Consider the following 15,764-nt stretch of genomic DNA (forward strand, 5'->3'; position numbering starts at 1 on the left):
TTCCACAAGTGATTCGATACCAATGGGCATCAGTAGAAGCATCACATAAGCATATAGAGGCATTGTAGAACTCACAGGTTGTCCCAAAATCGTGAACAATGACAATACATGCGGAGCTCAAGATCAATGCCCAATGTCAAATACAATTATCGGGAGGTATTTCCAATGATCACTACAGTTGCCAAGAATGCCACGAACCTTTTAGAGGCTGGAGGAGTAGTTGAACTGATGTGGGAAGATCAATTAGGTGCAAATCACACATCCTATCCTCGGGGTGTTGTAAGATATGCTAAGGTAACTGGGGGGTAAGGCAAGCTCCAAGGGTTGCCAAGGAAAGCCTGAAAGAGGTCCAATGCAACTAGAAGTAGCCTAGAAGACACGGAGTATCAAAAGCATACCTACAAATGAGAAGCCATGGCTGCCAATGAAGTAACCTTCAAATGCAAGCTAAGGCAATGTCAAGTTAGGCTCTTGAGCTCTCGGGGAAGATGGATTTGACACTAGTTAAAGGGAGTGAGCCTTGAAGTGGAAGCACTGAGCGGAAGCAAGAGCTATGGTGGAAGGAGAAAGAGAGAGAGAAAGAGAGAGAGAGAGAGAGAGAGAGAGAGAGAGAGACAAGATGTGAAAACTCCAATAGTCACAATGTGTAACTAGCCTTCCCTTTTTTCAAATGCCATTGAAAGAATACAAAATGAAGTGACAGTGGAGATGCTCGTCGCTTGCAGTGTAGAAGTGTGCAGGTATGCGAGTACTGTCAGTGTAACTAATACAAGAGCAACTAGACACATGCACCTTTACCCCCAATATGTAGCCTTGGTCAAATGCTTTATCAATCACTAATCCCTTAGTCCTTTCGCCACTCACTCCAAGGCCCCATTAAGCAACAAGACACCCCAAGCTCGCTCAAAATACCTAACCCCTTGGATTCACTATACAATATCATAACCACACATTGATTGGGTCCTCAAGGGGAGACATACTCAAGCAGCTTTGGCTTACCTATCATTAGACCCATCCCTAATCACACTTTTATCCACATCATCCCTCACACTCAAGTAGGAATATTCCATAGAGCATTCAAAAACTTATGCAAGTATTGTCAGTGTAACTCAGACATGAGCGGCTAGACAAGTGCGCCTTTACCCCCAACATGTAGCCTTGGTCAAATGCTTTATCAATCACTAATCCCTTAGTCCGTCCCCCACGCACTCCAAGGCCCCATTAAGCAACAAGACACCCAAGCTTGCTCAAAATACCCAACCCCTTGAATTCACTATACAATATCATAACCACACATTGATTGGGTCCTCAAGGGGAGACATACTCAAGGAGCTTTGGCTTACCTATCATTAGACCCATCTGTAATCACACTTTTATCCACATTATCCCTCACACTCAAGTAGGAATATTCCATATGAGACCATTCAAAAACTTATGATGGCAAAACCCACCAACCATGACCTATAACTTTATCACTAACCCTTCTACCATCATTGAAGACCCTTTTCTTTTGTCAAGCATTAAGTGACTAGCTCAATCTAGAAATGAGATAATATTACCTCCATGACACATGACAAAGCAAGTCAAAGCCCAAATGGAAGCTACTACACATTAAAAACATATAAAAGAGATGAGTACATGGATGTAAAAATTGAAAACAACACATCTATCAACCTCAAAATATGAAGCTTAATTTTGATAGCTTTATTTTTTCAATTAATCCTTATTCTCACAAATACAATGAAATTTTACTCTAAATTTGAATGCCTATGCAACATGTAATATCCTATGGAAATGAAGTAGAGAGGAAATTTTTGGGATGCCCACTAATTTTGCCAACAAGTTTCTAAGTTTCTTAATTTGTTAGTTCCTATTAAGTGTTATAAACATGCATTATCAAGTTGTTAACACTTCCATCAAAGCATAAATAAGAAACCTACATGGACAATGAGAACACAAACATAGTTATCTTGGATAGACATGGATATTCAAAATGGCACACATGGAGAGCCTCAAGTCTCGATTGGCATATAGTCAAGTATTGAGTTTGTCTAAGATTACTATTAGTCACAACTATGACTATGTGCATGTAACATCCTTTATATCATATTTAAAATCAAATTGTATATCTTCTGGTTCCATTTTAAAGGAAACATTGTGTTCTAAATTTCCCTAATTCTTCCTTATCCTAAGGGCCTTTTAAAGACATCCATAGCTATCATACTCCTCAACTCTTAACATGAGCTTGACTAAAATACAATTCCCAAATATATTTTATGCAACCGATACAAGTCAAGCATTATTTTCCTTCTCAAACATTGTGTGGGAAAATGCATCTAAGCTCGTGAGTGTATGCATGCATGCACAAATTTGTGTTCAAGCTTTCCATTGTACTAGTTCAACTAAAAAAGTTAAAGCATCAAGAAAAAATGTCTTATTGTAATATTAAGTGAGCAAACAATGCATAAGTATTTTCCAAGACTTGAAACCACTCTAATTTGACAAACTTTGAGAAGAATGAAATTCAACCCATGAATTTATTACATTCTTGGCATTCTTATTAACTAAATAATAAAGATATCCACCACACCATGATGGACTATCATGATTCAACTTAAGCAAGACATGTGACACAAATGTTTGTCATTCACTCCACTTAATCACACTTAACACTACAAGCCCTCATGACCAAAATATTGAGCCCAAAAATGACGCTATTGTGAATAGCATACTCTTTGTGGTACATTTATTACTTAAAATGTCATTTTTTGACATTCTTCCCTAATTGAACCAAATAGCTCTGTGGTTAGATAACGCTCCCCACCACTAGGTAGAATAGTCACTATCATCTTACCAACATTTTCTGGCCTTTTTCCAACCTATTTATCCAAGGATTTAGCTTTCTCTCTCTCTCTCTCTCTCTCTCTCTCTCTCTCTCTCTCTCTCTCTCTCTCTCTCTCTCTCTCTCTCTCTCTCCAACCCACATGCTCCCATGCACATGTACATAGACACACACAAAGACAAGGTAATGCAATTTCAAGGGCTTGCTAAAGTATAGAGTACTATTAATATATTTATGCTTTAATGATCATCGATGAGAGAGAGAGAGAGAGAGAGAGAGAGAGAGAGAGAGAGAGAGAGAGAGAGAGATGTAAAGGTGAAGAGGAAGATGAGGACAAAGACTAATGTGTGTGGAAGGTAAAGAAGAAGAACAAGAATTAAACAAATAGATGTTAATTTTAATTCTTCAATGAGGAAAACATTGTATTTAAGAAATAACCCCAACACCACATGATATGGCCTTACTATAGGTAGGTCTAAAACACACATTTTCTATTACATATTAAAAGGAGGTTTTCACTACATGTGTGTGTGTGTGTGTGTGTGTGTGTGTGTGTGTGTGTGTGTGTGTGTGTGTGTGTGTTGGCAAAAACCAACATATGTTCACTTCACACAGAGTTTAAATGTGCGTACATATTTGATTATCAATTTATGTATGTGCTTGCATTTATTGATGCAGGTGGGTGGGGTGTGTGTGAGGACATCTAGGTGTGTGATGCTACATGTGAAGGCATGTCGAAAAGAGGGCAAAGGGGTATTTGATGGAGGCCACAAAGCCATCATAAAAGAGTTCAAAAAGCCTAAGCATTGGGCTAACCTAGGGCCATTGGTTTATATTGCAACTTTTGGTGTAGCTTTACCAATTGGTTCTCAATTGTGCCAACCACACCCCCAAGTGGATACTCTGTTCTATGTGCCTTTGTGGTGTCTTTAAGAGTATGTTAATATAACAGACACACACACACACACACTCTCTCTCTCTCTCTCTCTCTCTCTCTCTCTCTCTCTCTCTCTCTCTCTCTCTCTATATATATATATATATATATATATATATATATATATATATATATATATATATATATATATATCAGATACCTTTGAGGCTGCTGCAACTGCAGCTCCTGATGATATCCCCACAAGCAATCCCTCTTCCTTGGCAAGCCTGGATGCATAAGCCATGGCCTCCTCACTGTTTACCGTCACAATTTCATCAGCCACACTCACATCTGTGGTGTCCGGTATGAAGCCAGGGCCAATTCCTTGAATCTTATGTGGCCCCTTGCAACCCCCTAAATCAAGCAAACCATCAATCACTCAAACAAGAAGGCTGAATCAAATCGAGCATTACATTTTTTCTGCAGTTTTATAACACCTCCAAATCCCAAATAATTAGCATAAGCACTATGTTGTTTATCAACACCTGATGCCTCATGATTATGCACCTCAATACCTGATAAAACAGGGCTTTCCTCAGGCTCCATAACCATGACTTTGATGGCAGGATTTCTAGACTTGAGGTATCTTCCAGCTCCTGAGAATGTCCCTCCTGTGCCTGTGCCTGCCATGAAAATGTCCACCTTTCCTGCAGTATCCTTCCATATCTCTGGACCTGAAACTCAGCAGTTGCAAAATTCCCAAAATTTGATTCCAACAAGGGATCAGCTAATTCTCAATATTTGTTAGATGTTAAGACCAACTCCACATTTGCAAGGTCTTGAAAAATTTATCCCAAAAACACAGAAGGATCTTGACATCTTCCTGTGTGGAAAAAAGGGCTGTAGTGTTCAACATCATAAGCTTCTCCTCGGGAGGCACCGCATATCTAGCTAGGTACAGTTAAGGGCAGAGGGCTGCTGGCCCCACCCTGGGCTCTGGCATCCCCCTGGCCCCAACTGCACCAAGCTAGATATGTTGTCCCTCCCTTGCAGAACCTCATGATGCTGTCATAATTCACAATGTGGGAATTATAGCCATGATTTGTCTAAAGCTTCTTGTGAAAAGGATCAGTTAATTCTCAATATTTGCTAGATATTAAGACCCACAAAGGCAACCCAAAAGGCAAAGGTCACAGTTAGTTTCAGTATTACAAGATCCTCTATAAATTGCAATTACAAGTCCTGCCAGCCAAGATTGCCACCCTCATGCCAGGCTTTGTTAGTGTAAGAAGCAAAGATGCACTTGCAACAGAGAGAAGAAAGCCTAGACTGCTTTTAAGAGAAGGGATGTAGCAAAACCCACCTGTCGAGTGGAAATGAGCATCTGGATTCGTTGGATTCACTGTCTGATTGAGCATGTAAGTGTCTGGCACAGTTGCAAGTATTTCATCGACCTTTGCAAAGACTCCAGGAAATCCTAGAGCAGGATCTAAATGCACAGACAGGAATGTCACTGTTAGAAGTATCAAAATGTGGACATACCTCAATCACCGTACTGAGAACAAAAGAAGTGGTCGTTATGCACTGTTTTGCAGAATCCCAGCCAGTGAATTTGGTGAACACTGAAGTCTCAATGATTCCTAACCTTTAACACAAACCAGTTACAGATATGTACTATTCAAGAAAGGAAAGTAAATCCTAATGTTTATTACAAACAAGTGATCACAGAGATGCCCAATGCTGCTTGGAGAGGCAATCAAATTATATGTCATTATCCAAACCAAAACTGATGTCAATATATCTGTCAAGGGCAACCAGTAATGATTACCAATGTTTCATAGCAGACCTGTGAGGTAAATCTCTGCACCAAGGGCCCTCAAGACCATGCGGCGTTCCATGGAGCAGCTTGAAGGCATGACCACTCCCACCTTGTAGCCTTTGTGGATTCCAACAGCAGCCAGTGAAATGCCTGTGTTCCCACTAGTCGGCTCGATAAGAGTGGTCACTCCAGGCTTTATTAGTCCTCGCATCTCTGCATCTTCGATCATCCTGCACAGATTATACCACTCCATCCATAAACCATCTGATCCAATCCCTTTGATATCAAATGAGCTTGTTTAATACCATCATGATCAGAGACAAACATATGCATGTTTAATCATGTTTTAGTTTACATTTGGCTCCAGAGACCAGGAAGTACATATAAACATAGCCATCAGAACTACATCAGATCCCCTTTCATTTATTGGTGTATTGGCAAACAAATCAGGGCACAAATGATAGCAATGATGGCAAAGAGAGACCTACGGCAGCACGATCCGATCTTTAACAGAGCCGAGGGGCTGCTGGCATTCAAGCTTGCCAATGATCCTGGCAACAACACCATCATTACTGGCAATGTTTTTCAGCTCAACAAGGGGAGTCCATCCTATCAACTGCAACCAAGAGATTAATACCAGTTACCACAAAACCATCTAATCCAAAATCTAACAAAATCACTGAGAACAAATGAGGGTCAGCTGTAAAGATTTATTACAGAGCACTTTGAGATCAATTATTGAGATTAACTATCCCCCATTTTTAAGATCAATTACTGAGATTAAGTAGTCCCCCAGTCCCCAGATTTCCTAAAGTTTAAGGGTTGCAGGCATAAGAAGGATTACCTGAGTGACGTTGGATGCGATGTTTTCCCTCTCTGCTGCAGCATCACCGCCATCACAGGGGCATTCTGAGGCATGGATGGTGCGGTAAGGCCCTTGAAAAGCTTCTTCTGCTGAGCCATTCTGATACAATCCAAAATCAAACACACACACGCACTCACTCTCTCTCTCTCTCTCTCTCTCTCTCTCTCTCTCTCTCTCAGATTAGGAACTCACTAATGTCACAGATTTGTCCTCCATATCTGAATCTGATTAGACTTGAATGTGGTTTCTGGACAGATCAGACTTGTTGAAGAACCCCGAATGAGAAGCTTCAATTGTAGTGTATACATCATCATGCAATGCTTTATGTATCCATGATAACCCTTCTTTGAGGTGCTTTCACCCAAATAGGATAATCTTTAGAACCCAAATTGCACACCCCAAAAAGTCAAAACCCAATTAGTACACCTTAAACAAGTCAAACTTTACATGTACAAATTAACTAAAGGTAAGAAAATAGGGTACAATTTGAAAATGTCATGATAAAATAATCATATTTTGAGCCATCATTACTTAGACGTTCTCTCCCTTCTAAACGAGTGTTCACGAAAAACATTTTTGGTAGTAAATACCAAAACTTCCAACTCCAAAATTTGGAGGGAACTTTTTGAATCAAATTTCATATATTTGTCGTTTTTATAACTAAACACAAAGGTTCAAGACTTTTCACTCTTTTTCTTTAACTTTTAAAGGTTTTTTTTTGAGAATTTTGCAATTCACTTTACATTAAACCTCGGTTTTTGGTGAACACTATAAATCTAGGCAATCTCATACATAGAAGGACTCAACTGCATGATAACAACTCCATTCCAAAGCAAAAATCTATCCCCCGTTCCTACCTGTGATTCAAGTTTCACCCATTTTGTCAAATCCACACCACCAATCTTCACATTCGCCACTTTAGGATCCACACATAGACCTTACACAAGTCGACATGGTTGAAATTCAATTTCATGTGTCTAAGCATTCAACCATATAATGACAACATGCCAACATTGAATATAGGGACTTTAGCCAATCATCGAAAGTATAGCCATGTGTGTATAGTGAAACATCGGAGGCACGTTTGTATATGGAGAAGCTTAAAAATGGCATAGTAGAGGCATGTGCATATAGTGAGACATGGATGTTTCCAATAATAGTGAAACATTGGAGGCACATTTGTATATGGAGAAGCTTAAAAAATGGCATAGTAGAGGCATGTGTGTATAGTGAGACATGGATGTTTCCAATGATAGTTGCACAAGTTTCTATACTTATGCGACACGAAAAAGGTAACAAATCTCAAAATGGGCCATGTTTGTATCACCATTTCTATGCATTGGTATTTCTTACAAATAAAATTCTAAATAATGATAAGGGAACATACAATCCAAAAGCTAGAAGTCAAAAAAGATATGACAATGATAAGGAGTAGTATTGGGAGTTGGAATCAAATAAAGGTCCAAGTTTTTGTACTAGATGTACATTGTACTTAACTCTAGTCTCTATCGATTTGTCTTCTTTGATTAACCTCTCAAGGGACCGTTACACTTTAGCCTCTACCTATGTGCCTTCATTGATTCATCTCTCAAGGGACCATTGATCCTAGCTTGCTCAACTTGTGTAGATGCATACAAACTACTTAGTGGAGAGTAGGGGATAGATGTGTGTGCGTGCGTGCGTGCGTGCGTGCGTGCGTGTGTGTGTGTGTGTGTGTGTGTGAAACTTTGACACTTTGGCAAAAGTGCTCACATGCTTTGATCTTGGTTTGTAGGTAAATCATTCTTATGGTAGAATCTTTTAAAATACATGCATATATATAATATTATAGTGAATTCAAATCAAGAGGGGTTCTAAGAAATCATTTTGCAAGTCAATTGAATGATTGATGGATTTGAGATTTGGTTATAAGATTACCCTTGGCTTATGAATGTTGTTACCATGTGATTATTATTAAACTACTTGCTTGGTAGACGCATGATTTTGTGTGTTTGGGGTTCAACTCCCCTTGAATTTTCCCTAACAACTTTACATTTTTAAAAGTGAGATGCTGAACATTTCTCTCCTTGCTTCTACAGATGAATGTATGGTGCTTTAAAGAGCCAAGACATTGTGCATAAAGTTTCTCATGAGGTGCAACTATGATATGTTATCTATCATCTCAAGACTAAGCTGAGGTTTATTCTACATAGTCCTCTGCTACTTCCATCCTAAACGTATTGCTATAACAATGAGTTGTGATGCTCCATATCATCAAGGCATTCTACAACCAAGGCTTTCCTTGCATTGTTTATAGCTCTTCTACTATATAATCAACCCACCTTAACACATTTCATTGTCACATTGGCTTAATTGTTCCTCACTTGAGGGTAAACCATATGCTTTCTTTAATCCAATGTACTCACAATGCATTTCCTGGTGTGGAGCAAGAACTCGAAGCATATACTTACCTCACTATGTTGATGCAACACATGGAATTCACAACTATGTCTTCTAATTTAAACTTTATCTAGATGGCTTAATTGCACCTTTAAGGTGGTCTAGGGCATCCTATATTTTGATATTTTTAGTGTTGTTTTGTGTTAGATATGTGAGGGGAAAAAATCAACCATTGCAAGTTGATGCAAATGCATTAAACATGGCTTATAAATTTTTTAAATATACCATGTAAAAATTTTGAAGTCAATTTTAACGAGAGAGAGAGAGAGAGAGAGAGAGAGAGAGAGAGAGAGAGAGAGAGAGAGAGAGGCCTTATGGTTCACACTTAATGCCTCTCATATGTGCTAAGATTAACCTATCCTCAAGCTTATATGGCAAAAATAAAGAGTCTAAATGCTCAACACCCTTGATCTTTGTCCACACTCACTCACCTAGCACCTACTCGTTGACCAGCATCATGACCCCCCCAACCTCTACCTACACTCTCGACTAGCATCACGACCCCCCACCCTATAATAAACCTTCATTGGATTTGAAGTCGTAACTTTTCATGAGGCATAGAAATGGCACAACAAAAAGGCACACAATATATATCAATAAGGAATCATTTTGTATTCATGATATAGAAAGATACAAAATTGAGGCACATCTTAGGACTACACCCTCATGATGCCACACGTGTGAGGGTTCACCATTGAGCATAGGGGATTACATGTAGAAAGATACAACATTGAGGCACATCTTAGGACTACACCCTTATGACACCGCACATGTGAGAGTTCACCATTGAGCATAAGGAATCACATGTAGACGCACAACCCAAGCAAGGCTTGAGTGACTACTATTTCCTATATAGGTGTTTCTGACAACAACACCATGGCATACCTATAAAGCCCATACACTCACCCCTACTTAATGGATTGTTGTCCTCAATAATCTGAGGGTGGTTTTCTTGACTCATTTTGAGTTCTTAACATATCTCATTCAGTTAAGCTAGTTAGTGTGTCTAATGGTGGAGGACTTGACTCATTTTAGTGGGGTCTTAACATAATCTTTTCTATCAAGTTGGTTAGTGTCTACCGCACTATGACTTGGGGGTTTTAACATAGCTTCTTCTATCAAGCTAGCCAAGGTCTGGCTATCTAGACTTAGTACTTTTATTCTTTTTCATTCTAGTCCACCCTTGACTCAATTACATTTGAGAAGTGAAAACTTCATAATCCTAAATTTATTTGTCTTGGCACTTATGGCTTTGCATGCCAAGCTTTGTAGGCACGATTCCAAGTTGTTGTGATGTTGGGGTCAAGGCATGGTGACTCTCGATTCAGGCCATGTTGTGCCGTGCCTTGAGGGAGATAGTCCATTAGGTTGCTCATCGTGCAATTCCTCCCTTTCTTCTTGCCTTTGGCCTTAGGGACTTAGTTTTCTTGGTTTATTTATCAAGACGCTCTTTCCTTATCTCTAAATCAATTACTTGGGCTGTTTTCCTTGGCCTCTTTGCTTGATCTTTCTTACTTGCCTTGAACTTAGACAAGCTGGTTAGTTTAGCTTGCCTTTTCACATGGAAGGTGTGGCTCTTCTTAGCCTCCTTTGGATTTGAAGTTATTTGGGGAATATGGACTAAGTTGTCACACTTAGCTTAGATTTGGGGTTGTGGAAGTAGAGGTAACATTGAAGTTCTTGGGGTGACACCCATGTTTGGAGTGATTGGTGTGTCGTGGATCCATAGGATTAGGATGAAACTCCTTGTACTACTTGTAGCCTAAATTCCGAGATCTCAATCTTTCCTAACATTGAGTATGGTCCTAGCAGGTTCCGTAGTCCAAAGAACCCCTTCCATGACACTAAGTTACTTTTGTTGGACCCTATTGTGAGCACTCCCTCATACTCTCCCTTCATTGAGGCTTCATCTTCTAACTCCTCTCTAAGCTCATAAGGGTTTTCCTCTTCAGGCTCAAAGGTGTAGCCAATGATTCCATTGTTAAAGTGCACTTGGTTACTACTTTGATCTGAGTTGGCTAGGATGGGATGTGGCCGTGGATAGAAAGCTAGGTTTTCTGCGTCCTTATCCACAATTTTAGGTTGGGGGGTTTTGGAGGAATCCTTATTCTCATCTCTCATCTTGGATCGAGGGGCCTATCTCCCTTTCTTGACGTTTGGTTTTGCCTTCTTCTTCTTCTCATTCTCATTCTCATTCTCTTATTTCTCTATCTTTCCTTCTTCTTTTCTGCCTTCTTCATTTAGATCTATCTTTGGTTCCTCTTCTTCCTTCTCTTTCTTACCTAAGTCTAACTCATCTTCTATCTTTTCTTGGTTGGCCTTGATGTCTAGGTCTAACTTTTCTTGCTCTTCTTATTCTAGCTTATCTTCTTCCTTTGGCTTTCTAGCTCTCCACACTCTTTCTTCTAGGTTGGCTCCTCCACCTCTTTTGACTTGCTCATTCTTCTTCCTAACTTTCTTCTTCTTGTTTTCTTCTACTTGCTTCTTCCTATCTTGCTCCATCTTTTCTTTTTCTTTTAGCTTCTTCCTAGTGGCTAACTCTATTTTTTCTTCTATCTCTTTTCTTCTCTTTTTTTGTCTCATCTTTTCCTTGATATTCTCTATGGCTCCATCCAACGTCTTTTTCTTCTTCTTTGCTATCATCTTCTTCTATCTCATCCCATATTCTCTTGATTCTCTCCTTCAACTCTCTTTCTAACTTATCATCATTGAACTTTGTGGGATTGGTTGGCTATCGAGGTCGAGGTGTTCTAAGATGTAGGCTAAGCTCATCCTCGCTCGTTTCTTCTTCTTCACGTTGTTGGAATAGAGGTGTTCCAAGATGTGGGCTAAGCTCATCCTCTATAGCATGCCCTATCCAGGCATGTTTTTAGAAGTCCATCAAGAGATGAATATAAGCAACACTGCCCGACACTCCCATGGAATGTTACGGGGTTTGTTGCCTAGGGTTTATTGAGTCGGCCTCGCAACGGACGTTCATGGCCGAACCCAATGGGATCAACCTGAAATCTGGGTTCCTAGTGGTCAAGGTCTCCTAAAAGCATTCTATCATTAGATCTTGGACATCCTACTTTACGCAGAGATACGCAAGCCGAAGTAGATCCATGCTGCACTTGGTTCAAAGAGAATGGGAAACAAGAGGGATGTGATGCTTGACCTCTCTACCCATAGGGCATAGTCCCATTCTGGTCCCATAAAACAGCATGAATCGAGGTTTTGACCTAACAATTGCTAAGGTGGGTCATTGGTAAAACCTTGTGAGAAGCCTCCTAGTTCTTTGAAACCACCTTGCCGTAGGACTGACCCGTCGGGGCACCCGTTGCACTCAATAGGTATTCTTTAGTTATCTAATTAGGTCCTATCACATTTATGAGTGACATTCAAAATCAGCTTCCTTAATTAAGCCTTTTAGGGAATAGGGTTTGTTCGCGTAACTTATAGCACTGACACAAAAACAGAGCGAACAGTCCTTTTGGCAAACAAGTTCCTTAACTTATCTTCAAGTTAATCTTTATCTCCTGCCCATATACGAGAATTTGTATATCCCTTCTGCCATGTAGAAGTAATTGGTCCAAATCACATGGCACCACAAATTCCATCCTTTATATAGAATAGGATCTTCCAACGCCTTAGACGTTGGGCCCATGGCAATCTCCAACTTTGTTCTGGACAGGGGTAAGGGGTGTCCGAAGCTCCACCTGACCCACAAGTAGCCTAGGAGTGATGCACAAATTTCGTGGTTGGCCTTTTCACCACTCAACCTTCAGCCCGTGAATCAAGTAGTGATGTTCTTGGGTTGAAGAGCGGTGTGACCTTAGAGATGATCCACCCACGTAAAATATCATTTCCTTAATTAATCTAGTTAAGAATCAACACAATCAAGGTAATCAACCCTAATATCATTTTCCAAGAAAACATTCCTTTACCCTCATGGCAATTTGTCATCATAGACCCCTGCCATGAATTTACCATCAAAACAAGCACTTGCAATAATCATCCAAACGACAATTCAATAAGCAGTTGAATGTAAAAGCATTTAGGACTTTGCTTGATCAACAATAAAACCAATTGTATTCTTTCCAAACAATGCAAGAATAGATGGGATAACATTTCCATCGCATATCTGCTCTCCCCCTTGGGATCAAAGAGCGATTCTATGTAAAATTTACTTAACACTCCCTTCCTTCCGCTAAGGGATATGTTAAGGGTTCAAACACTGTACACGACGTAAGTTCTATAGGTCACTTACATTGGTCAATAACCCAATATTCTTCCCAATAAGTATAAAAGTAGTGGTCTTTACTTTGTCTCAAGGTTCTTAAGCTCTCTACTTGCCTTTGAGGCTTGGAGTTGTTGTTTGTATCTAGCCCACCAACCCCGAATAGGATTGATAAACATAGTAGCTATTGGATGGATCTCAAGGCATCTTAATTTTAATCCTTATGATCGTTGTTTATGTTAACTACGCACATCATCAAGATCTCAATGAACTAATAGTTCGTGATATTAGTGAGAGCTTGGGCAAATATCTTAGAGTTTCAAGATTAATTTTCTCTAGGCTAGATTACTTATCATGCAATCCGTCAAGCGTGCAAGCTACAACATACTTTCAATGTGGTGAAATACATATCTATTATTTTAAAGAAAATGAGAGTTCACTCTTATATGCTATTTATGGTATGTACGAATTTGTGACATAGCATCTAGATGCAATTTAATTCTCTTGATACCTATGCTTTGCAAACTCCATCTTTGGAATATATGAGATGAAACCTATCCCTTTCAATGACCTATTCTCGTGCGGCATAGTACAGGTCTAATGCATCTCATGCAGGAATCAAAGAAAGTATCTATTAATTTGGAAATACATTACTTATAGCCAGCATCGCAGTTGGATTGATAGCGATGCCCTCGCCCAAGGCTTCGTTGCTTGTTGTGGGATTGCCATCTGTATGTGAAATTTTCCACTTGGGGGCCATTCTCGATCTTTCTCTCCTTTAGATGCAATTCACACAAGACTTCAATGCCTTTTACTTGATTAGTGGGGCCAATTAGGGAGAGAATTAAGCTTGTGGGTGGAGAATAATCTCACGGGAAAAGGTATAGGATTCGCGGAAAAAGGGGAAAGAAAGAAGGCATGTGGACACCCTCTAAGGAGGGGAAGAGAAGAACCTTTTGGAGGGTTCTCTCTCTCTCTCTCTCTCTCTCTCTCTCTCTCTCTCTCCCCTTCAGCGTGCCATGTTGGCCTCCTCTCCTCCTCCTTTTTCCTTAATGATGGGGGGGGGGCATGGGGAGGACGTGGAGTGGTGGTGGTTGCCTCCACCACCCGTCCCTTTTGCATGTCGGCAAGGGATGCTCTGTGCCTCTCAGGTGTGCCGCGAACTAGGCGTACTGACCAAGGGGGGGTAGTCTTCCTCCTCCCTTTTCTTCTTTTTCTTCTAACTCTTTATTTTTCTCTTCTTCATCAACTATCTCATCATCTAAGGTTGATGAATTGGCTCCATGTAGTGGATGCCTTGCCCAAGGTGCTTTCACCCTTCCATTCTCATATTCTATGTCTACCTCCTCATCTACTTCCTCATCATCATCTTCATCAAAGGCATCCCATGCCTCGAAGAAGGGTGCCAACTTGGCCTCACACTCAATTCCATATAGGCAAAGGTGTTTCAAGATCAAGATCAAGCTCATCCTCCCCCTTCTCAAACTCTATTTCTTTTAAGATGGGTTCTTCTTCCAACTAATCTACAACCTGTGGATACACGGGTTCATCCTTCTTACATGTCCACCTATATTCATTTTCTTTCTTGTATCCTAACTCCATCATAATGTTTTCTACATTTGGACTCACATCCATTCTCCATCCTTCTCCCTTCACATAATACTCTATCTTTTTTTCTTCTTCTCGACCACCTTCAAGTTGACATTCTCTCGGATAGGAATAGTCCGTGTCAAGGTAATCTCCTTCGAGGTGGTAGTCGATGGGAAAATCTTTAAGGTAGTAGTATCCATCTTCTTCAGATGGGTATTCACTATAGAGGTATTGATCTTCAAGGTACCAAGTGTAACGGACCTTCACAAGATTTCAAGTCGTAACTTGTCATGGGCACAAAAATGGCTTTGATACCAAGTGTTATGAACCTTCACTGGATTTCGAGTCTTAACTTGTCATGAGACTCAGAAATGGCACAAGGAAAGGCACACAAGATATATCATTAAGCAATCCTTTGTATTCATTATATAGAAAGATGCAACATTAAGGCACATTTCATGACTACATTGTGACATCGCACATGTGAGGGTTCACCACTGAGCATAAGGAATCACATGTAGAAGCACAATCTAAGTAGGGCTTGAGTGACTACTACTCCCTATATAGGTGTTTCTAGTAGAAACACCATGGCATACCTACAAAGCCCTTACATCCCCCCTTTACTTCTGCCTACATCCACCTATGCACACCCACCCGAAAACCATACCCCCTCCCTCTAATTTGGCCCACACCCACCCGACTTGCACCACGACCCTCCATGTTTTGTGTGTGTGTGTGTGTGTGTGTGTGTGTGTGTGCGCGCGCGCGCGTGTGTGCGTGCGTGCGTGTGTGTGCATGCGCGCAATTATATTAAATTATATTAATATTAATGACATATTAAATTATTAAGTTATGTGTAATTACATTAAATTACATAACATATTCATGAATTACTTAATCAGATATTAGTTAATATATGTTACACAATAATATTATATTAATTAAGTTATATAGGCACGGCTTGTATGAGGGTGATTTGGAGGAGGGGGTTCAATAGGTAATACATTAATATAAGGTTAATTATTAACATTACTAATGAGATATCATAATAATTAAAATTATAATTAATAATGAATATAAATAATATTAGTAATAACATATTATATTGATTAACAT

General features: G+C 39.9%; 1 protein-coding gene across 2 annotated transcripts; it reads right to left on the minus strand.

Moving 5' to 3' along the window:
- Positions 1-2,513: 2,513 nt before the first annotated feature.
- Positions 2,514-6,745, minus strand: LOC148024912 (cysteine synthase-like). Of its 2 annotated transcripts, XM_087694584.1 has the most exons (8): positions 6,593-6,745; positions 6,380-6,499; positions 6,024-6,151; positions 5,563-5,765; positions 5,080-5,205; positions 4,292-4,450; positions 3,937-4,130; positions 2,514-2,879 (listed from the first exon to the last, which is right to left on the minus strand). In XM_087694584.1, the coding sequence occupies exons 1-8, from the start codon at positions 6,614-6,616 to the stop codon at positions 2,754-2,756; spliced, it is 1,080 nt and encodes a 359-aa protein (XP_087550710.1). In that variant the 5' UTR covers positions 6,617-6,745; the 3' UTR covers positions 2,514-2,753. The 2 variants fall into 2 exon arrangements, with proteins under 2 accessions (XP_087550710.1, XP_087550711.1); XM_087694585.1 differs by lacking the exon at positions 6,593-6,745 and having other exon boundaries at positions 6,020-6,151.
- Between the last annotated feature and the right edge of the window lie 9,019 nt (positions 6,746-15,764).

This window comes from Lygodium microphyllum, chromosome 15 (genome assembly GCF_053477565.2).
Source record: "Lygodium microphyllum isolate KBCC chromosome 15, Lygodium_microphyllum_v1.1.10, whole genome shotgun sequence".
Lineage (NCBI taxonomy): Eukaryota > Viridiplantae > Streptophyta > Polypodiopsida > Schizaeales > Lygodiaceae > Lygodium > Lygodium microphyllum.

Coding starts and splice junctions, on each gene's coding strand:
- LOC148024912 (XM_087694584.1), bottom strand. CDS start 6,616: ATGGAGGACAAATCTGTGACATTA. Junction 6,500..6,592: donor AGGACAAATCTGTGACATTA/GTGAGTTCCTAA, acceptor GGATTGTATCAG/AATGGCTCAGCAGAAGAAGC. Junction 4,451..5,079: donor TGCTCATTTCCACTCGACAG/GTGGGTTTTGCT, acceptor GCTGAGTTTCAG/GTCCAGAGATATGGAAGGAT.